The sequence below is a fragment of the Galleria mellonella genome, unplaced genomic scaffold (genome assembly GCF_026898425.1).
Source record: "Galleria mellonella isolate WM207_F2 unplaced genomic scaffold, CSIRO_AGI_GalMel_v1 utg300, whole genome shotgun sequence".
Classification (NCBI taxonomy): domain Eukaryota; kingdom Metazoa; phylum Arthropoda; class Insecta; order Lepidoptera; family Pyralidae; genus Galleria; species Galleria mellonella.
The window spans coordinates 4,220,045-4,242,158 of NW_026442068.1; the positions used below are offsets into that span (position 1 = coordinate 4,220,045).

The 22,114-nt window shown below is 31.1% G+C and overlaps 4 protein-coding genes across 5 annotated transcripts; 2 read left to right on the forward strand and 2 right to left on the reverse strand.

The window, feature by feature from the left end:
• Window positions 1-148: 148 nt before the first annotated feature.
• On the reverse strand, window positions 149-8,496 carry LOC113523406 (synembryn-A). Of its 2 annotated transcripts, XR_008252928.1 has the most exons (9): window positions 8,104-8,496; window positions 7,863-8,002; window positions 7,243-7,717; window positions 6,962-7,167; window positions 6,740-6,878; window positions 6,305-6,548; window positions 4,457-4,671; window positions 4,101-4,197; window positions 2,555-2,681 (listed from the first exon to the last, which is right to left on the reverse strand). XR_008252928.1 is itself a non-coding variant. In XM_026909369.3 (8 exons), exons 1-8 carry the CDS (start codon window positions 8,185-8,187, stop codon window positions 2,526-2,528), a joined length of 1,659 nt encoding a protein of 552 aa, XP_026765170.1. In that variant the 5' UTR covers window positions 8,188-8,494; the 3' UTR covers window positions 149-2,525. The 2 variants fall into 2 exon arrangements, 1 of the variants encoding a protein (XP_026765170.1); XM_026909369.3 differs by lacking the exon at window positions 4,101-4,197 and having other exon boundaries at window positions 149-2,681; window positions 8,104-8,494.
• An 860-nt stretch (window positions 8,497-9,356) lies between these two features.
• Window positions 9,357-14,616, forward strand: LOC113509172 (NADH dehydrogenase [ubiquinone] 1 alpha subcomplex subunit 9, mitochondrial). Its single transcript, XM_026892491.3, has 7 exons — window positions 9,357-9,524; window positions 9,710-9,903; window positions 10,332-10,555; window positions 11,783-11,986; window positions 12,305-12,466; window positions 13,511-13,697; window positions 14,272-14,616. The coding sequence occupies exons 1-7, from the start codon at window positions 9,479-9,481 to the stop codon at window positions 14,449-14,451; spliced, it is 1,197 nt and encodes a 398-aa protein (XP_026748292.1). The 5' UTR covers window positions 9,357-9,478; the 3' UTR covers window positions 14,452-14,616.
• Window positions 14,617-14,872: 256 nt separating this feature from the next.
• Window positions 14,873-17,900, reverse strand: LOC113509173 (40S ribosomal protein S10). The gene is made up of 4 exons (XM_026892492.3): window positions 17,747-17,900; window positions 17,352-17,564; window positions 15,461-15,707; window positions 14,873-14,936 (listed from the first exon to the last, which is right to left on the reverse strand). The coding sequence occupies exons 2-4, from the start codon at window positions 17,549-17,551 to the stop codon at window positions 14,901-14,903; spliced, it is 483 nt and encodes a 160-aa protein (XP_026748293.1). The 5' UTR covers window positions 17,552-17,564; window positions 17,747-17,900; the 3' UTR covers window positions 14,873-14,900.
• Window positions 17,901-19,754: 1,854 nt separating this feature from the next.
• On the forward strand, window positions 19,755-21,451 carry LOC113523625 (splicing factor 3A subunit 2). Its single transcript, XM_026909625.3, has 3 exons — window positions 19,755-20,063; window positions 20,276-20,539; window positions 21,035-21,451. The coding sequence occupies exons 1-3, from the start codon at window positions 19,910-19,912 to the stop codon at window positions 21,400-21,402; spliced, it is 786 nt and encodes a 261-aa protein (XP_026765426.1). The 5' UTR covers window positions 19,755-19,909; the 3' UTR covers window positions 21,403-21,451.
• The last annotated feature ends 663 nt before the right edge of the window (window positions 21,452-22,114 follow it).

Genomic DNA, 22,114 nt, shown 5'->3' on the forward strand with positions numbered 1-22,114 from the left:
CGTAAATAATTAATAAGTGCAACAGTTGTGATGCGAGCCATAAGCACCAGAATTTATTAACGTCACATCACGCGCCATCCTCAAAAAGGACAAAGGGAGGAACGTTGGAAAAATAGGAAATAATATTAATAAATTCCAAAGACTTACAGAACCTTTTGTAATTTTTATTATAGAAAATCATTGATTATAGTACAATAAATTAATAATTACAAACTACTAAAGTACTTAAACTACAAAAGTAGGACAAATATGTATTTCAATAATCTGTAATGCGTAAATAGAAAGTGAAATTACCAAATTGTGACAGGTAATAGAGTAGGTGCACATGTTTGTAAAACAAAGATGTGTTTTCTTTGTAAGCGTGCTTAACTTGCACATATTGAGACAACTTTGGTGTATACTCCGAAGAGGCAGATCAAGAAAATACAAAAAAATTAAGAATCTTTTAATATCGCTTAAAGCATTCTTTATATAAAAACCAAACGACGTTAACAGAACGATATTATATAACATAATGATCAAAAATTACTTTATTACTCGTATTTATTAGTTTTTCTTTCTGTATCCTTTTATTTCGGATTATCACACCTCTTCTATTTCAATATATATAATAAATAACGATATTTTCACAATACTTACAATGTTTAATTTGAAATAAAGAAAAAAATAAAAATTTAACGATTGCCATAGTTTGGGATGTAATAAAAATGCCGTGGTGAAAAAATAAGAATTGCGTATTATGCTAGTGATCAATATTGCACAATAATTTATTTAATAACAAAACATTAAAGAAACAAATAAGACGTGCGGCTAATCACACCACTTCACATGTGTAAAATATGGCACGCTTCCAATTATGTATTCTGTATCATTTTCGAAGATGTATTTTATAACATGAAAATAACAATTTAATATTTTCACATTATAATACAATATATTTTAATAAAAGCATTGAATAATTTTATGACTTAGTGGGCGGTTAATAATATCTACCTTATTTATATAAAAAGATCTACACATTTCAAAATAATCATTTCACAAGTAAATAAGACGTGATCACGGAAACTATTAAATTAAACTATTAGATAGTAAACTATTAAATTAATAAGTCTCTTCTATTTTAAGACAGCCCAATTATTAAAATTCATAGTCATTAAGCTATATTTTAAATTCTTACCTCCTACAAACTCGTTTTAACACTTGCAAACTGAGAATTTAGCAAAAAAGAAAGAGACAAAACAATTCAATAGCTAAAATAGGTTTATGAGAGATTTGACGTTTTTATGAATAAGGTGTTCAACGTTTTCTGAACCACCACCTTCTTCAACAACGCTCCGTTGTTACATATTGTAAAAATATAACACCTCCATTTGTCGCTGCATCTGCTATAGAAGGTCATTAATATTTAAAAATGTATAGATTCATTTCACATGTACTACATACTACGTATATTTTGTATTTAAATACATACTTATACAATCTAATGTAGAGCTTGATTATTAACATATAAATATTATGACTTAAGCGTTAATTATTTGAATAATTAAAATACTTATCAAATTATATATTATCACATTTTTTATTAAAAAATTAAACGTATTGATATTTTTGAAAAAAGAAAATTGGCACACAATACATTTGATGTTATAACATTTATTTATATATAATGAAACATACGCGAGATAAGTATTAATTTCGAAGATCTTATTTTATAATTTTAATTGTAAAATACCACTAATCACCATCACTGAATTTAAACATTGAAAGCCCCTGGGCGAAACTATTGGCAAAACTACTGCTACTATATAAATTGAAAGAGGTCGACACACCTAATAGATCTAGAATAGAAATATTTTTAAACCTATGTACTCGTATGTACAAAAATATAATATTTAGGTTCGCTATACCTAAATATTATTTTTTTTTTCAAAAAGTGCCATGGACATAACAAAATATACTGTATCTTCCATAATACTCTTCATGATTCTATAAATAAACAAATAGATAAATACAACGTATATTCAAGTTAGCGAGTCGAAACGAAACGAAAAAATTGGTTTATTAAAGATCAAGCAAAAAATGCATTACATCAACAAGGCATAGAATTATGTTTTTTGTAAGACTTAGTCTTACAAAGTATCGCCAAATGCTTCTTCTACTTGACCCACCTCCATTCTATTCAAATGCTCTCCAAAAGTTTTATTAATACTACAATTAATTTAATAAAAAAGCAATAACCGTAATATTCTATTGTATAAATATAATAGACTTAATAAAAAGAAAATAATGAATTAAAATCACATGAATATGACAGATAATAATATCGTAAAACTACAATTTAATATATAATGATATAAAAGTAATGCACAGGATAGACTTTTCCTCGGGTAAAGAAGTACGAATTTAAGAAAATTGTAATGTTTAAGTAATATTATACTGAATCTATTTTAATTATTTCGATTGTAAATCAGAATATTTTATTCCTGGTAAATTATCCTTAATTTTAAGCAAAAATTGGCGTCAATTTATGATTGTGGTCTATTTGGTGGCTGCTCCCTGAGCTCTAGTACATGATCGACAGCCTGTGGTCGCCCGTCCGGACCAATTCGTGCTGGCTTCATTACACCGTCGGAGACCATTTTATCAAACAGATTTACTAGTTTCATAGCCTCATATTCTTTCTGAAAAAAAAAAAATAAGTCTATACTTTTACCGTATGCAAGCGAACCATATTGTGCATACTTGACTGATTTTATATGTACACCTATCCCCCGATTTACACGGTATTTGTTTTACACGTTTTCGCTTTTACACGGTTTTCCAAATAAGTTTTTTTTTTTTTGTTTTTATCGCACTCTACTAAATGCTACTGTGTTTGAACACGTGCGCTGTGTACACATATCACGGGGAATCCCGACCTTATGTGCTGACTTGCTGCACATGCACACTGTGTCTGTATTTCTTTGCATAAAATTAAAGTTTTATCTACGGAAAATTGTATTTGAGTGAAAGTTTCACAGTGTCAGAAAGATTTAATTTTTCATATTCGTAAATTACAAGTGAGTGCATAATTAAGATTTTTATAAATTTACATAAATTAAAAAAAATTATAGGCTTATAATGTCGAAAGAAGTTAAATGTTATTTCTTTAGAAACTAAAATCGAAATTTTGGATCGCTTAGGAAAGGGAGATAGAGTAGTAGATGTTGCAAAATCATATAACATGAACGAAGCTACAATAAGAACTATTAGAACAAATGAAAATTTTTATTTTTATTTCTGTGTACACCTAAAAATATTGAAAAAAATCACAACTGTTAAATAGCAAAATTATGCATTTTCTGCAAGCTTTTCGATTTACACGGTTTTGACTTGAAAATTTTTAATTTTCGATTTACACGTTTTTCTCAGGAACGTATCTACCGTGTAAATCGGGGGATAGGTGTATATAATATTAAACTTGAAATGGATTTCTATATAAACCGATATATCGATTAAACGCGCTGGTTGACGAATGACTTAATTACGCGAGTTTAGAATTAATTTAGACTCCTTTAGTAAATTAGTAAAAAAAAAAAATTAAAATAACTTTATATTTTGTTTAGACACATTTAGCTGTTACATTACTTGCCACTCGACTAAATTTCTAGTCAGAACTAGAAGTTAGTCAACTGTGGTTTCTTTATTGCGACCGCAATAATCGTAATTCTAATTATATAAGGCGTCTCACGTAAGCAGAGCCACTTTGAGAAGATTAATTACAGTTGTATTTATTACACCAAATATGTAATCGTATCTCACTGTGGTTTTATTATTAGTTACATGGTATTTGCTATGTTATCAAATTATTTATAAGCCATAATACTTTATAGGTTATCTGCTCTGGCTTCGCAGGAGTACATATTTCTAAACTAATAATTATAAAAAAGAAATAAAAAGACAAAAAGCTAGTTAAGCTTATACCCATGACTTTGTCCGCGTAACAGGTATATGTTCACTAACCGGCACAAAAAATATTCTTCTCCATCCATATAATACGTGTATAGCAAATTTCATAGTGAAAAACCTTTAATGAGCTATAACGTAACACACAAACTCACTTTCACATTTATAATATTAGTAAGAATAATTGCCTAGTCTTCAATCTAGGATACCCTGTGTTATGAGCATACACGCGACGAACATTTACAGCACAACCTAGAACATACAGATCCGATATAATTCAGAAAAGTTCAGGGAACCGAACATCATCTACGCAATGCAACCACTATAATCAAATTGTCCTAAATATATATTTATTAAATAGGCTTATAAATATATATAAATATCTCTCATGAGACCAGATAAGGATTTGTTGATTAAAGTCCGAGATAACAGTTATAAAATTCCGACAGGTCGAAACTACGGAACCAGGTGTAGTTTAGTTATTATAAGAACAACTTAACAAATCAATTACCTGCTCATCTGACATTCCTTCAAATGGATCTATGCGCGGAGGCCTTGTGCAGCCCACAACAGGATCGATGTGAGGCTGCGCCTCCAAATATTCCTCAGTGTCGGAGTCGTCGCTACTCGAAGAGTACTGCGCCCCGCGCCCTCCACTCAGCAACCCCTTTTGGGCGAGATGACCCGCCGCATTACCGAATCCAGTGTATTTGACCATGCGTCCCACTAGTAAATATATTAAATAATAACATGTTTATATCAAAATAAATAAAACAGCATTATTCATTATTAAATAATTGAGGACATGAATGGATGAAGATGGTTTGTCACATATTCCGATTTTTGCTATTCTATGTTATGTGCACAGTAACATATACTTGATTACTATAACTTATATTTATTAGTATGCACATTACAGCTCCATATTAAAGGTATATCATATTTAAAATCATCATATCAGCCGTCTGTCTCTCCCTTGGGGGAATTTGCCATTAGTTGCCACACTAAGTGTGGCAGGCGGGTTGGCAATCGCAAATAGGCTTAAGAGGGACGCTGCTATCCATCCCTCGACCATTAAATTCTTAGTCGCCTCTAACAATTTTGTCTATAAAAATTTATTCTGGCAATATACAAAATAATAAATTTTATTAAAATAATATTAACTATTGTGTTTTATCTTACTTCGCATAATTAATAAATTATCCGGATCATAAACATAAACTACCTCTTTATTCAAATAACAATGCATGAAATTAACAAATCTGCACATTAAAAAGATGTTTGTAATATCTGTCAGTTTAGTATATTTAATAAATTATCAAGTGAGAAAAAACAAATTATGGATGCCAGTGTTTTGAGGTCTGGCCCTCCAATTCTGTATTATATATTTATTAACTAGCCGTTTACCGCGGCGTTGCCCGCTTCTAACTATGTAGTTCCCATTGGAACCCTTCATGAATCCGGTATTATATTGTTATATAAGACCGGAATGATATATATACTTAAATGATAATTACATACCTAGTACCTTCATAAAGTTTCAGCCAAGTCAACTGATCGGTTATTTTATACCATTTTATATGTAATTGTTTAGATTGATATAACTTTTTTTATTTATGAACCGATTGAAATAAAACAAATACTAAATGTTTAGTGAAAACCGCATGCAAATCGGTTAAGCCGTTTCTGAGGTTAGCGTGCACAAACGTACAAACAGACAAAAATTCTAATAACCATTGTTTTGGATTCTATTGCGTTCATAAAATCCGCCTATAGTAGTTTTTCTTATATATGTTCCTATGTACAGACAGCGATCAGTTACGATTGTATTACATGTGTTGATAGTGTAGATAAAATCTTATGGTGTAGAAAATATGTATTACCATAATTATATTTTTGATGCGATTTTTATAAGGCATATTAGCAAAATCAGTGAATAACCTTAGCATGTCTTTTTACAAAATTTAGACAAATGGCACATTAGGCAATTGTACACTGATCATCCGCAATGGAACATCGATAAAATTTGCTAATATAGATCACACTACGCGAAAGTTATAATGCGCCAAATTCGGCGATTTGTTTTACGAATTTAAAAATTGTTTGTTTTACGCACTAATATGGATCAAAGGAGCATGTGCAACGCCGTCTTCAAATGTATGATGTGCAGAGATATATAATTGTAAGGGCAATGAGTAGAGAGAAAGCTCTGTTGACATAACAAAAAAATAAATACAAATTTGTTTGGTTGCCAATAGCATTACATGCCAAGGTTTCTTCCTAATAGTATTAAGTATAGAAAAACGGATTATACTTGTAATAACTAAAACAAACTGCTTCTTTGATATTGAAAACTCACCTTTCTCCTTGCACAGGACAAATAAAAATTCGGCCACTAAGTCTCGAACTGAGGTGACGGGAGTAGTAAGAAGCCTGCATAACTGATTGCGGAGCGTGCTCCCTTTTTCTGGAGGACGCGAGACGTCGCGCAGCGGTGGCAGTACCACCTGTCGCAAGTACTTGCGCTGCGCTCGACAACTACGCGCACTCTTTACCATTACCGTCAATATAGGAGACAAGGTCTCATACTGATTTTTAGTATTCTGAAAGTGTGGAACTGTATTTAACAATTTATATTAAAACCAAAACTTGTAACTAATAAATGTTATTTTGCAATCATTTTTGACCAATTAAGTTTTGATTGCAGAATGTACTATAGAAAAGTAATACACATAGTAATAAATTCTTTTATATTAATAAAATAGATTTTCATGTAATATATTGAAAACAATACCGTTGTGTTTGACAATTTATTTTGTAACAGATGTATGAGAGACTGTAAAGCATCCATATTCCTTCCCTCATAATTATATTGGCACACTTCACCAGTATTTAATTGTGGAGTAAGATGGGGATAGAACACCAGAGGTACACTGTAATACAATATATTCTTATAAATAAAATAGGTTAATATAAGTAAATATTAAGTAAATAATGAGGAAAATAATATTTTTACCTTGTGAGCAAGTTAGCAATGTTACTTTTTAACTCCACTAGTTTATTCTCATTAGAAGTCTCGACTTGCAATAATGTAGTAAGGACAGGCATCAACTTTAAGAACATGACTTCTTCAATTTCATTAGTTGGCTCCTCTGAACCTGAATGAATGATCAAATTGAATTGAGCCTTCAGTATCTCACAAATAATAGACTGCTGGTGATCCTAAAAGAAAACTTTTTTTACATAACAATACAATTTAATCATAAGAATTTACATTTTAAATTTACATTGACTTACTTGTAATATGCAATGTGTTCTTTCCATGTCACTACCAGCTGTAGCTTTTAATTCCTGTAAATTCGGTGAAGCCTCTAATATGATTTCATTCAAGCAACTTATTAAATAATCCATGCCATGTAATTCATCTTTAATTTTTGTTTTAATATCATGTCTCAAGGCTGTTAATATAAAAAGTAACTTCATATCAAATAACATGATATCATCTTTGAATGGTATGTCCCTATAAATACGTAATCTAGCAACCAAAACTTGGGCAATATTTGTATGAGCACACAAAGCCCGAGCTACCTCACTGTTGAAAGCCAGATTGCAAAGACACTTTAAGGCTTCAACTGTAACCTCCTTTTGAGCTAAATCTATAGGTACTACAGATTCCAGTCCTGGTGACATAACATTATAGAAGCCAGCCCTTTCTATTAGAACTGCAATCCACTTCTCACATAGTAAAGTTTCTAGTTCTGCTTTATCTCGACTGAAAATATAATACAGCAATAATCATTAATAAAAGCTTTTAAACAATAGAGGTTATACAATTAAGTATATAATTTGATTAGCATTATTAATGGTAACAGTAACTTATGCATACTTGTGATCTAAAATTAGTATGTTTATAATACCTCAGAATCCTTATAGTGGCGAGGCATAGTGCATGGACAGTCGCCGAGGCGTCATTTTGAAGATGTTGGAATAAAGCTGTCCATAACAGCACACGTCTGTTATTCTCACACAATAATGGAAACGTAAAAACATTTTCATTCTAAAAAAAAAATTATAAACAATAATAACAATGTTGCTGTATTAAATTTATAATACAGTAAAATATAATATTATATAAAGTAAAATATAATATATACTGACACTTTTCAAAAACTGCTGTAAAATTTGGATTATTTCATCAGTATTATTACTGGTACACAAAATTGATATTTCATCTTCATTCATTGTAAATTTTAGTATAGTTATTAATTACTGAAAAGTTATAACTGTCCAAAATATTACTATATGTTTTGTTTATCCAGTTAAATCAATCGACAGCTTCAACGTAAAAAATTTCTGATCCTTTGACAATAACATAGATTGTTTTCAGGTGATGTATATAAATTGGAAGATTATAATGAAACTACAATGATGTTCGTTCGTCGTTTGCTTCCGATACTCGTAAATAGAGAAACAAGATCAATTTAATAAAAAGAAGTTTTTTTATTTCAACAACAAACAATTGTCAATATCAGATCATGACATAACAGTGACGCATGTCGTAATTCCTATACTTTGCGAATGTCAATGTCAATTAGTTTTAATTGTTGGGCCTAAACAAAGACCTAAATTGTATTTCTAAAACCTGTTCAATTATATGAAAATACACTGCAGATTATTGATAATCAGTCAGTGCAATTGCAATTAGCTAATCATGTAAACTCATCTTCTGACCTTTGTTTCAACCATAGGCATATTTATGAGGGCAAATACATTTTTAAGGGAGAGACTTCTCGGAAAAGTAATTTATTTATTATTTAATAGGAAATAATCTTTAATACACCAATGTTTTTAACGCGAAAAGACACTATTCTGAATTTATGTTTTTTAACAATTTTTGTTTCAGATTCAGATTCTTTATTTGCATTAAACATCGTTACATTCGTTATTTAGTTGTATATGCTTTGAGATTAATGTTTCACTAAAATACTAGTATACAAATTTTATTAAAATATCATAATTTCTATTTCACCACCGATTCAATAATTAATGTCATTTATTTGTAAAACGACGCATCACTGTATAAAACAAACGAAGTATTTAGGTTAGTTAAAAAACAGTATTACACATATTGCCTATCGAAATTAGAACATGAGTCTACGCAACCACCTAGAAGTATTAGTTTAATAAAATAATTAAATATTTTTTGTAGAACAATTTATAATATACCTCTATCCTCGATATCAAAAGATATCATAAATATTTAACTACTTTATAATTTAAATTTTTCAAATTCACTAAACCAGCATTGATAATACATAACTTTTTTTTATTTAAAGTGATGTGGTCTGTATCAAAATTATAATCGTTAGACATATTCTCTCTAATCTGTGATTACAATGTCAAACAAGCAAGTCAATCAGCTGTGTCAATCTAGTAACCAGTTTAGTGATCCCGATGCATTGTAATCGATTTTAGTTTACGATTTTCTTGTGTCCTGTAATTATTTTATATTTCTATACTAAATATTCAAACAATGGCCACTGCGGCTTTGAAAGGCCAATTCGCCACAAAAATCATACGTAAGTTTTGTTCACACATGAAAAATATTTATTAAACTCTTACATAATATTATTATAACCACAAACGGCCAAAATATTTTTGATAATATTCTAATACCTAATTACTGAAATAGGTAGTAACGCAAAACACATTGTACTGTTAAAAAAAAATACATTTTATCCCTCTATATTCACCAAAATTTCAGCCAAAAATGCTTCGATGAGCATTGTGTACATCAAGTCTGCGCAATATAGTTCTGATGGGAGGCCTAACTTAGCTGCTTACAAACGAGGTACTGGCGGACGTAGCAGTTTTAATGGCATAGTAGCCACGGTATTCGGTTGTACCGGATTTGTGGGTCGCTATGTTTGCAACAAGCTGGGCAAGATTGGCACTCAGGTGATAATATTTATATACTTTGTTTCTCAAATACAAAGGATTATTAAAAATTGTTCTGTAGAACGAAACATATTTTAACATTATATTTCAAATTCTTACCAAAGATAGATTGTACAAAGTTGGGTACCTGTATTCTATTTGTATTTCTGGTATGAAGGCTATGTTTTGGTTTGAAGGATGGAATATGGCATGGATTGAAGCATAACACCTTAGTTCTCAAGAATAATAATGAGAAATTATAGGCATCACAGTGTTTTTTGTAAAGCCTATAGTACTTTTAATGTCTACATTGACTGTTACCACTTTTTATTGAGTAAGCTAATAGATTGTTTATCAATCCATGTTCTATAAAAAGTCATAAATAATAATAATTTGTAATACACAATTATATTTTCCTTATTCATTACATTATTAAATATTCTTCTCAGATGATTCTACCATATAGGGGTGACTTCTATGATGCCCAAAGGCTTAAAGTCGCTGGAGACTTGGGGCAAGTTCTCTTTACACCTTTTGATATCCGAGATGAGGAGTCTATTGCAAAGGCAGTCCGTTATTCCAATGTGGTTATTAACTTGATTGGAAGAGATTATGAAACTAAAAACTTTAAATATATGGATGTTCATGTTGATGGACCTCGGCGAATTGCTAGGTAGGTAAATTAGTATTGGAATAAGACATCTCAGACAAACTTATCTATTCTGGAATTTAAATAGAAATATATTTATATTTTATATACTTATTCATTAATCTGTATAATATATTATAATTTTTTAAAGTTTGTGATTTTTATAAACTCTAATATATGTGTTTATATTATGAAAAAGAATAGGCTTCAAATAACCAAAGTAACTTGATTTAATAAAACATCATAAGAAAATAATTACAAAGATTATTACATTGAAATTATATATTTTATCATATTATTGTTAAAAATTTTGTAAGCTATATGTTTATGAAATTTAATTAATTATTATAATTACTACCTCAACTTAAAAATAGGTTATGTTATTAAATCTATGTCATGGTCTACAGCAAATTATTTTTTATGCCATTGAGTTGACAAGCATATGGCCCACCTTATAGTAAGTGGTTACCATAGCCTATGAATACCTGCAATACCTTAAAAAACTCTTTACCCTTTTATTAGGAACCACATACTATACTCTTGGAAAAACCTGGACAGAGAGCTCATTCCATAATTTGAGTATTTGTGGAGGAAACCACACTGTATACAACTATTTAAGCTCTAATATATGTAGGTTAATTCCTTTTTGGTGGAGAATGGTAAAAAGTGACATGTTACACAATTCCTCTGAGCACAGTCCATTGCACAAATAATAGAACTTGCAGAATGAGGCAAAATCTTTTCAAAGACTTAAGGGTTTGATACTGCTTGTAAGCCTGGAATTATCAACAATTCTCACAACTCATTGTTGTACCGAGTTGAAGGATTTAAGCTAGTGTCTAAGTGGTCCTACCCATAAATGACAGCAATACTCCATGAAAGGTCGGATTTACTACTTATAGAGCAATAATTGTTGATTCGATATGAAATATTTCTTCACTCTATTAAGCACAGTAAGTTTTTTGGATGGCAACTTCAAGTTATCTTTGCAAGCTTGCGTCTTAGCGATCCTCTCTCATCTGACTATACTGAATATAGAATAAAATAATTTAATATTATTTACTGCAAAACATCAACTTCAATCATGACAAAATTAAAATGGTCTGACATGATAAATAAACAAAAAGAAAAATATCACAGACTCCCAAAAATATGTTTTCATTATGTACCTCCTTTACATACATTTTAATTTTTAACTATTTTTTTACAATGCATGTAGTTCTTTCTACTTTATGCAACTTATATTTTCAGAATCTGCCGAGAAATGGGAGTAGAGAGATTCATTCACCTGTCTTATCTTAACGCTGAGGAAAATCCAACACCTTTGGTACTGAAAAAACCATCCTTATACAAAATTAGCAAATACCTTGGAGAATGCGCTGTAAGAGAGGAATTCCCCACAGCCACCATCTTGCGTGCCTCTGATATTTATGGCTCTGAGGACCGCTTTATAAGGTATCTAAATAAATTTCCTTGCTCTTCTAACACACTGATTGATGACTAATTTACTGTTTTTATTAATATTCTCTCTATATCAGTCTGGACATGGATATGCCTGTCTTTTCTTTACATCTTGCTTCTACTTATTTTCAGTATATTTATAATATGAATCAATTTAATTTCTAAACTGAGAAACTTTGTATGTATTTGCATTTTATAGTAAATTTTTAAAAACTGTATACATGATATGAATAAAATAATTAATCTTTCTTATTAATATATTTTTTTTCCATATTTGTATATGAATAATTATTTATAAAATCACAACTGCAGGAGTTTCGCATCTGGATGGCGAATTCACGGTCAGCTCATGCCTCTGTACAAAAATGGATTGGAGACAGTCAAACAACCTGTGTTTGTATCAGATGTAGCTCAAGGCATTGTTAATGCTATTCGTGACCTAGATACCAGATGCCAGGTCTATCAAGCCGTTGGGTCAGTATAGCTACAGTAGTACTTATCTAACTAAAAGTAACTATCTATTTTTACATACAATTATTTATTATATATATAGGTATTTGTCTGTATGTATGTAGTAGTACAAATCACCCTCTGTAATACGCCTTAAATGCATTATTATAAAAATTGGTATTAACTAACAACATGTAGAGGATTTTTTCATAAACATCATATTATTTACCTTAAATCTACTAAATAAAAAATCTGGAGGCGACATATCATTTGCAACTTTATCTCCATTTAAGTTATTTTATTGTACATTGAGTTTTAAGTATAAATTTTATAAACAAGAACTTAAGAAGCTTTACTATTTAATAGTTAATTGTAATTCCAATTCTACAGTTTGAATTACAAAAAAATATATTTACTACTATTCGTGATAATAAAATTATAACTAAACAATATAAGCCAAAGCAATTTTTAAAATAGCTGTTTTGTGATATTTCTAGCATACTTAGCAAATTTTTGCAAAACAAATTATCAACAAACTTTATGACCCTTTAAAATTGATTACACTAATTTATAATATAAAAATGAATCGCTGAATGTGTTGCTAAGAGCAAATCTCGAGAACATCTGAACCGATTTCGCTAATTCTTTTTTAGAATATTCCTTGAAGTACTAAGATGGTTATTACGGAGAGAAAATTTTAAAAAATTGCCTGTAAAAGTCTAAAAACACTTTTCTATACTCTCATACAAACGATTCGTAATAATACTTAAAAGTAAATTTGAACTTTAATACCATACCATAAAACTCAAGTGTTAGTGGAGAGGTTCCGGGAAGGCAAACAATTGAGTGACGTGGCACGGCGTTTTATAATTTTTATTTTTTGACATAATGTAATTGTTGACTTTTTAACTTTCTTCTTTTTTTATCATACTAGCTGACCTGGCATCCCGAGTAGCAGTATAAGTATTAAAAAAAATAAAGAATCGACTGTTAGGCAGTACGAAATTCGCGGGGATAGCAAGTACTAGATAATAATTCATATTGATGCGTTTGTATTTCTCATTTCAGGCCAAAAAGGTATCTATTGGCTGACTTAGTAGACTGGTTCTACAAGCTTATGCGTAAAGATGAAAAATGGGGTTATATGCGGTATGATATGAAATATGACCCAATTTTCCCTCTAAAGGTGGCGCTGGTGAATATGATTTCACCTGCATATCCTTTCGGCAACCTGCATTGGGAATCTATTGAGAAGGTAAGGTTAAGGGCTTTTTTCATGTTGCATTTGAAAAATCCAAGATTGAAATGAAAGATCATTCCACAATGAAAGCTTCCATGGCTAACTTCACAATTTCAGGTCAATGACACTTAGGTTTGACAAGTGCTATAGGCATTTATAGCCTATTAGTATACCAAAATACTATTGTACTCATAGTTTAAAGGTAGTTTATAAGTGATTTAGATTACTGTACTTATACTGTTACTTGAAAATGGAATGGTTACTTGACCTATGCCATCGATATATTACAGGACCTCAGTAAGGGAGTATTTTCCCAAAAAATTGCAATGACCGTTTGCTTGTATGTATAATTTGAAGATCTAATAGTTTTTAAATACTACTAGACATATTACACAGGGCCATGTAGTTTCAAACTCAGCTTTTCATGCTTGCTAAACGACTCATACACATATTGCACATAGAATAAAATGATTGCATTTGTGTTTATTGAAAATTATTATTATACATATACTACACAGCGTCATCTAGTCGCAAACTTAGACATGCAACAATGCTCAGATTTAATAACAAAATGTATATACGTTTATAGGAAGCGACTACTGACAAAGTGGAACCCGGCCTGCCGACACTGGAGGATCTAGGTGTAAATTTAACACAAATAGAGGACCAAGCACCGTGGGAGCTAAAACCTTTCCGCGCCTATCAATACTATATTGATCAAATTGGTGAATTTGCCAAACCAGACCCCCCTAAGGTTTACAACTGCTAAATATTTTGTGTATAACTTGTAATTCTAAATATATGTGAAATTGGTCTGGTTAATATGAATACTGTTTATTACTCCATCAAATCACATTCAATTAAAAAAAAATACTAAGTTATACCTACATGTAGTTGTGTAGATATGTCAAATAAATTATTTTCATTGTTATAACTTTTATTTAATTTAAACCTATGTAAGCATTTAATCATATTATAGTTTTTATATGATAACAAAAATTCTAAAAAAATAGTTTTGATACATGATATATTCACAAATATCATCCATTTATTTGTTGCCTCAGTAATAGAAAGAAAAATAGGAGGAGAAACCATGTGGAGTTCTATCCCCACTACTAATTTCTTTAACATATAAATATGGTTTTATATTTCATCTCTAACATTTAGTGAGATAAATAAAATACATTACATTACATTATTATATTTATTAAAACATTTTTAAGGAGCTGGCCTGCCCCTTCCAAAACCACCTCTCTGTAACAAGAAATTACTTGATATAGATTTTAACGAAAAGACCAGTACATCTAACTGGACAATGGTTTTTTTTCATAAAATTATCATTATTTGAATATGAAACCACTAACACGAAAACAAATTTTACAAAACAGCAAAGGAAATACAATTGGTTAAGCACAGAGCACTATAAAACAATGTACAGTACAGATGTAATTTGAGGTAATGGAACAATGCAAGGAACAACTAAAAATTTGGGATGTCTTGCTCTAAATTTTTCTATCAGACACATGAATTATATATTTTATATAAAAGAATATAGGCCAATTGAGAACTTCTTTTGTGTAAAAGACGTTTATACGAAATATACAATGATAAGGACAATTTAATTAACAGTGTGTACACATAAATGAAATTTTTATTATTTATGTGCAATTGTACAACAACAAACAGTAAATTGGATTTATAACCATAAATAGGCAAAAAAAGGCTATAGTACTCTAAGCTTATTATTCATTTCTTAAATAATAGATTAAACAACTTACGAATTCAAGGTCAGCGGAGCCAGGTCCGACATCAGCCTTCTTGTCATGTCCAGCAGGTGCTGGGGCAGTAGGTGCACGTCTGTACGCTGAACGGTCCTCTGCCGAACGTGCCGGCGCTTCCGAGCGACCTACGGCACCACGTCGCACTGTTTCTGTTCGCACTGATCGTTTCAGTGTTGCTGGCACAATTTCAGGGGGTAAGTGGAGGAAAATACGAAGGTATTCAATACCTTCATTTGTAAGGTACCTGAAAAATAAGTAACCTTACATATCTACAAAAAAGCTTTATAATTAATAATTGTATGGTTAATTTTTTAAAGAATGTGTAGTTAATAACTGGCCCATAACATGTATTGTTTATACCATAGTATGCAAATCTATTGCTGAATATGTTTCCCTCTAGGGGGGTTTTGCGAGTAGTTACCACACTTGGCAGTTGGATGGGCAACCACAGTTAGGCTTTGGAGATGTTTTAAGAGAGATGCTGCTGCCCATCCCTTGTCATCCTTTAGTCTTCCCTTTCTACACACATGGGAAAGGAAAGGGTAGCCTATTCTTTGCTGGGACCACACAGACTGTAAACAATATTAAAGTGAAATTTTTGACTACGCACTAAAAAATAACAAATATTAAAATCATAGAACATTCAAATAAAGTAAAATTGCCATCCGACCAAGGCATGGTGAGAACTATGTTGTAAATTATAAGTAAAACAATAATAAGTAGAAATTGCACAATAAATATTTAGAGGAAATTCTATAACAATTGGAAAGATTAAACATTCACATTTTCACATATGCTTTTTGTAACAAACTCGAATCTATAATTTTGAAAAGCCTACAGAACAAAGTGAAAAAAAAAATTTATAACATTAAGTGAAGAAACCAGAAATCTTAAAAAAGATGCTAATCATCTAACAATAATATATAAAGAAATATATAAACATTAACAGCAATGGGCCAGATATATAGTAAGCCATAAAGATAACTGAAAACATAATAACACAATCATGCAAGATGGAAAGGACTATGTGGCCAAATAAAAACTTTGAGAGAAAACTGAATCACAACAAACACAGGATAGATACAAGTGGAACAAACTGTAAGAGGCCTATACCCAAGAAGGGGTTCCTAGCCAACTAAATAAGAAAAGTAAATTAAAAAACAACTTTTTCATACTAACACAAGTACTAACATTAAATATTACAGTAATTTACTAACACAACACTCAATATGTATTGTAAGTTTTTTTTTTAAAGGAGTATGCAGAAAGTTGCCATTACATTAAAAACTTATTTGTATATTTCATTGTATATCTAATAATATTTTTACTATATTAGCTATTATGTGTTCACTGTTGAACATAAGCCTTACTCATAAGGGAGCTTTTGTCAGTAGTTGGCAGAAGGGTTGACAGGTTTATGCAGAAAGGTTTATGCTTTGGTGATGTTTTAAGAGGGACACTATTGCCCATTCCTTGACCATTAATACAAGCCATTGTAGAATGTAGTTAAAAAATTACCATAATAAAATTTTAAGGATGTTGTGTATACAAGTAACTTTAAAGTAATTGCCTTTATGATAATAAATCAGGCTCTTAGCTCCTTATTATGTATGGCTTGTTTGTTATCTCATGATTCAGGTGATTAACATGAAAGTTATACAAGTTACATGGACAAAGACATGAAAAAACCTAGTAAACTTTACCAATTATAATAGAAGTGATTTATATAGAAGTTAATCAAAACCAATACTTGTAAATAGCAAACACTCATGACGATGACAGATCTATCTCCCATTACATATCATTGCAAGAATTTACTTAAACAAAAAACAGAAAATAAGATGGTCAGTGCTTTTAATACACTTTTTTAATTAAAAATAATAATTACCAGTAGAAATGTCTCCATGCAAATTGTTCTTTGACATAACCTCTGGATTTTAGAGACTGCATAGCTTTGATGACTTGGAGGTTAGGTATCTTCTCCAAGTCTGGGTGTTTGGGTGCATGGTAATCTTTTTTTGCTACCATAACCCCCTCTTTAAAAAGGTATTCATAAATAGCAACACGATTCTGTTTTGGCATCAACATCTTGTGCCACTTGCTGAAAAACAAAGCGAATTATTTACACGCAGATTATTACACTTATATTCACTTAAGAATAATTTGGACACAAAATAAAATTACAATATAAATTAATAACTACTGCAGATTTTTAACAACACACAAAATAGTATAAAATACATAGGATTTTCAAAATAAAATAAGATTTTTAAAGAAATATACCTTTGGGCTACTTCAACAATGTAAAAGAGGTTTATATAGAAATTTGACAATGACAGTTCCAGTCAGTGTTGCCAGATAAAATGTATCGAAATACACTAAAAATTGGACTCCAGGAACCCTTAAATGGACTAAATTGAACTCTACGCCAAGAGTTCCGTATATAGATATGAAATAAAGTAGTGTTGTATTTCTTATACGAAAATAATAATAAAAAATCGTTTTTAAATCGCTTAATAACCTATAAAAATCGGTTTGAGTACAATAAAAAAGAAAAAAAATCATATTATCACTAGAACTGAAAGGCTTGAAAAATTGAATTCCCTAGCAAAGAAAATAAAAATATTCTTCTATATCTTCGTCCAATATTACCTAAAACTATTTGAAGTTTCAAGCAGATATAACTAGTAATTTCTGAAACACAACTGGAACAGACAGTTGCACGGGCTAATAAAGTCATAATATACCTCTGGATTTCAGATACACATACTGTTCAATTAGCTCCTTGTTACCTATCATACACACACTCTTACACCTATGGCTGCATATAATTATGATCTATACTTTTATATATTGTATTATGAAGGTTATACATTTTTTTTCTTTCCTTTTTTCTGATTAAAATAAATTATTTAAATAGAAAGTTCTTTGCTCAAAACCTTCCTGTATTACTCTTACATTTCATACTATTTCTTCGCACAGTGCTGCAATTGCTTAATGGCCAAATATTGACATTTTAATGACAAATTGGTGGGATAGGTGTGATTAGAAATGAAGACTAGTGGCACCATTGCTAGCAATATAACATGTCAGCTGACTTCCATACGAACTCCTAAAACTTATTTTTTATTGTATGTTTTGTTACGATAAGCCAATCAACCTGCTTTCATCTCCAGGTAGCCGGCTAATGTATAATTGCGGACAAGAGCTACCATCCTATCGTCATTGATTAAAAAATAACAAATTAGACCATCATCATATCAGCCGCTAACAGTCCACTTCTGAACATAGGCCTCCCCTAAAAGTGGAAAGTTATTGTCAATAGCCACTCTGTGCAGATAGGTAAGCAACTGCAATTAAGCTTTGATGTTTTAAAAGGGACACTGCTACCCATCCCTCGACCATTAAATTTTTTTCATCTTCTCTTACAACCAAAATAAAAGCATAGAATGAGTGGCCCACTCTATGGCGAGACCATTTAAATTAGATAAATTTGCTAATATTGTTAAAAAATCCCGCTATATATTACTTATATAAAATTATATAGTTTATAAGTAAAGTAATCATAATAGTATTTAAATAAATAATAAATGTTCCTCTGTATTAGTTTGTACGGAACCCTAAAAAGATTAAGGTACATAAAAATGTAGTTAAGAATATATTTATTCTTGTAAGATGAAACTTCACTTATAACAAATTTAAAGTTATGCCACAATAACAATACATCATGTACTGTTATTTTTTTTATAACACAGGGGACAAACGAGCATGCGGCTCACCTGATATTAAGTGACTATCACCGCCCATGATCACTCACAACACCAAACACATTGCAATACCAGCTTATTAAAAAGGAATATGCTCTATTCTTGAAGGTTATGATGTCGTTTCGATTCAGAAATACTGCTGCTCTAAATTGATTCCAAGAATGATTATACTTGGAAGAAAGTGCCTTGAAAAACGTACGATAGAAAACCGCGACATATCCAGATGGTTGGGATAAAACTTTAGTTTGCGGCGAGTTGTACGGTGATATAAAACAGCAGCAGGTAAAAATCCGAACAATTCCTCAGAGCACTCCTCATGATAAATTCGATACAAGATGCACAGACATCACCGAATTTTTTTTGGAGTTAGCTAAAATGACGACTTGTCAGTAATCGTAATTTTCGATCGCTTTGACAACCTTCAAAATAACCTAAAAGGCAAAAATGCCTAATCTGGCAATACTGGTTTGTGTTATCTTCTTTAAATATAGTTTCTCTAATCTGTGGTCTGTATAATCTGACTCTGGACATAGTCTCTGTAATCTGTGATTACTTTCTGTATTATAGACTTTACGTGATTATGAATTATAAATTTTAAATTAGTCTTGTAAAAAAAAAAGTTAATTATAAGTTTAATAATTTTTTTTATTAAGGATATAAAAAAATATAACCATATAAAATGGATTTCCAAAACCGTCCCGGCGGTAAAACTGGTGGAGGAGGCGTAGCGTCTTGGTCTGAAAGCAACAGAGATCGACGCGAAAGGCTTCGTCAGCTCGCCTTGGAAACGATTGATTTAAATAAAGATCCTTATTTTATGAAAAACCATTTAGGTATATATACCAATAAACCAATTCATGTGATATGTTTTACATAAATAATCTTAATTTTCTATAGAGTATGCTTAATGAAATTATAACCAATAAGCTAATAGCTATATATTAATCATAATTAGTAATTTCTCTCTGCCGTCTCTCGATATAGGTAATGTTTCATCTTTGCTTACATTGAATTTAAAATGACAAAGATCTTGATTGATTTTCAGGGTCTTATGAATGTAAGTTGTGCTTAACTTTACATAACAACGAGGGTAGCTACTTGGCTCATACTCAAGGGAAAAAGCACCAGGCAAATTTAGCTAGACGAGCAGCTAAGGAAGCGAAAGAAGCACCACAATTATTGGCACCGGAGAAACCGAGAATAGAACCAAAAAAGTTTGTTAAAATTGGAAGGCCAGGTTACAGAGTTACTAAACAAAAAGATCCAGAGAATGCACAACAGAGTTTATTATTTCAAGTTGACTATCCAGGTAACAATACCAATAGTAATTTATTCTATCAAAATAGTTATGTACATATGTACCTTTTTTTTTAAACCTCGAAACAACAAATAAGCTGTGGGCTACCTGATGGAAAGTGATAACTGTTACCTATACACATGAACATATTGGTATACACTGTGATATACCTAGGCTTATGCCACCATACCTTATGATTTCACTGCCTTTTCCCACTCTTGAAATGAAATTGCTGTATAAGTACAGATGCTTCTCACTATTCATATCAATTGTCTAGCATAGTATGCCTCAAAAACTACACTCTAAATCTTAAAAATAATACATACTCCACTGGAGAAACACAAGTAGAACAGAAACCCAAACTTGTACTGTCTCCCTTTGACTTGCCTTTGAATTGGGCTATAGAAAATTTTGCTTACTTAATTACATCAAGGAGATTTTATTTACAAATAATGTGCAATGAATGTTAAAATACCTATAACTTTTAACCATGATTTCATTTTTCAGAAATTGCTGAAGGAGTGCAACCTAGACATCGTTTCATGTCAGCTTATGAACAAAAGATAGAGCCTCCAGACCGTAGGTGGCAATATTTGTTATTTGCTGCTGAGCCATATGAGACCATTGCATTCAAGGTACCCAGTAGAGAGGTAGAAAAACATGACTCTAAGTTCTGGACTCACTGGAATAAGGACACAAAGCAGTTCTTTTTGCAATTTGCTTTCAAAATGGAGCCTCTGCGTATGCCACCACCACCACCAAAAATGTGGGAAAATCATGGCATGCGTTTACCACCACCTCCCGGCGCACCAATGATGGGTGTACCACCACCACCACCATTGTTACCAGTACCCCCACCTCCCCCTTCAATGTAATCATAATTGCTAACTATAAATAAAATTTAATACATATTATTCATTTTAATTCTGATTTTTTTTATTTAGTTAATCTATTATTAGTAACTATTTTTACATAAGCAACCATTTTTTAAAGTATAATAGGCATGATAGATATATTTTATATACTAGGAATTACATATATATTTATAATATATGGAACCATATATGGTATATAGAACTGGACCTATTTCTGAGAACTGCCATTTTCGGTACCAGCCTAAGTAGTGATCCCAGAAAGTGGAAAGCATCCAATTATACTCCTTAAAACATGTAACTAAGAGTTTAGTTACATGTTTTAAGGAGTGGATGTGACTGTGGATGGTTTTTTTTTGTCCTTAAGATTAGTAAAAATATTAAATTCAAAATAGGTAGTTCTTATTGGAATGTGAGGCATCAGTAGGAGATGATAGGCAAAAATGAAAGCAGATTAGTTGATTTATCGCTATGAATTCATTAGAAATTAACCACAATGGTTTCCAGGGGAAACCGCATGGATGTCGACCTGAAATTCCTAGCAATGCGGCTATTAAACCCCATTACTAACAATACCTTTCAACCAATCCAAATAGGTGATTCTTTTAATGAATGATAATGAAATGGTAATCCCCGCCTGCACTGACGGTATACACCAGGGGGGGGGACCAGTAAGGTGAGGATGAAAAATCGAAGAATCTTTTCCCCCTGGTTG

Excerpts from the sequence above, each read along its gene's own strand:
- LOC113523406 (XM_026909369.3), bottom strand. The coding sequence starts at position 8,187 with ATGAATGAAGATGAAATATCAATTTTGTGTACCAGTAATAATACTGAT. Across the intron at positions 7,718-7,862 it reads GCCACTATAAGGATTCTGAG|TCGAGATAAAGCAGAACTAG; the intron begins GTATTATAAACA and ends TTATATTTTCAG. Across the intron at positions 7,168-7,242 it reads GAACACATTGCATATTACAA|GATCACCAGCAGTCTATTAT; the intron begins GTAAGTCAATGT and ends GTTTTCTTTTAG.
- LOC113509172 (XM_026892491.3), top strand. The coding sequence starts at position 9,479 with ATGGCCACTGCGGCTTTGAAAGGCCAATTCGCCACAAAAATCATAC. Across the intron at positions 11,987-12,304 it reads TCTGAGGACCGCTTTATAAG|GAGTTTCGCATCTGGATGGC; the intron begins GTATCTAAATAA and ends TCACAACTGCAG. Across the intron at positions 13,698-14,271 it reads ATTGGGAATCTATTGAGAAG|GAAGCGACTACTGACAAAGT; the intron begins GTAAGGTTAAGG and ends ATACGTTTATAG.
- LOC113509173 (XM_026892492.3), bottom strand. The coding sequence starts at position 17,551 with ATGTTGATGCCAAAACAGAATCGTGTTGCTATTTATGAATACCTTTTT. Across the intron at positions 15,708-17,351 it reads GCATGGAGACATTTCTACTG|GTACCTTACAAATGAAGGTA; the intron begins GTAATTATTATT and ends CTTATTTTTCAG. Across the intron at positions 14,937-15,460 it reads GCTCCGCTGACCTTGAATTC|AGAGGTGGTTTTGGAAGGGG; the intron begins GTAAGTTGTTTA and ends TTCTTGTTACAG.
- LOC113523625 (XM_026909625.3), top strand. The coding sequence starts at position 19,910 with ATGGATTTCCAAAACCGTCCCGGCGGTAAAACTGGTGGAGGAGGCGTA. Across the intron at positions 20,064-20,275 it reads TTTTATGAAAAACCATTTAG|GGTCTTATGAATGTAAGTTG; the intron begins GTATATATACCA and ends ATTGATTTTCAG. Across the intron at positions 20,540-21,034 it reads ATTTCAAGTTGACTATCCAG|AAATTGCTGAAGGAGTGCAA; the intron begins GTAACAATACCA and ends TTCATTTTTCAG.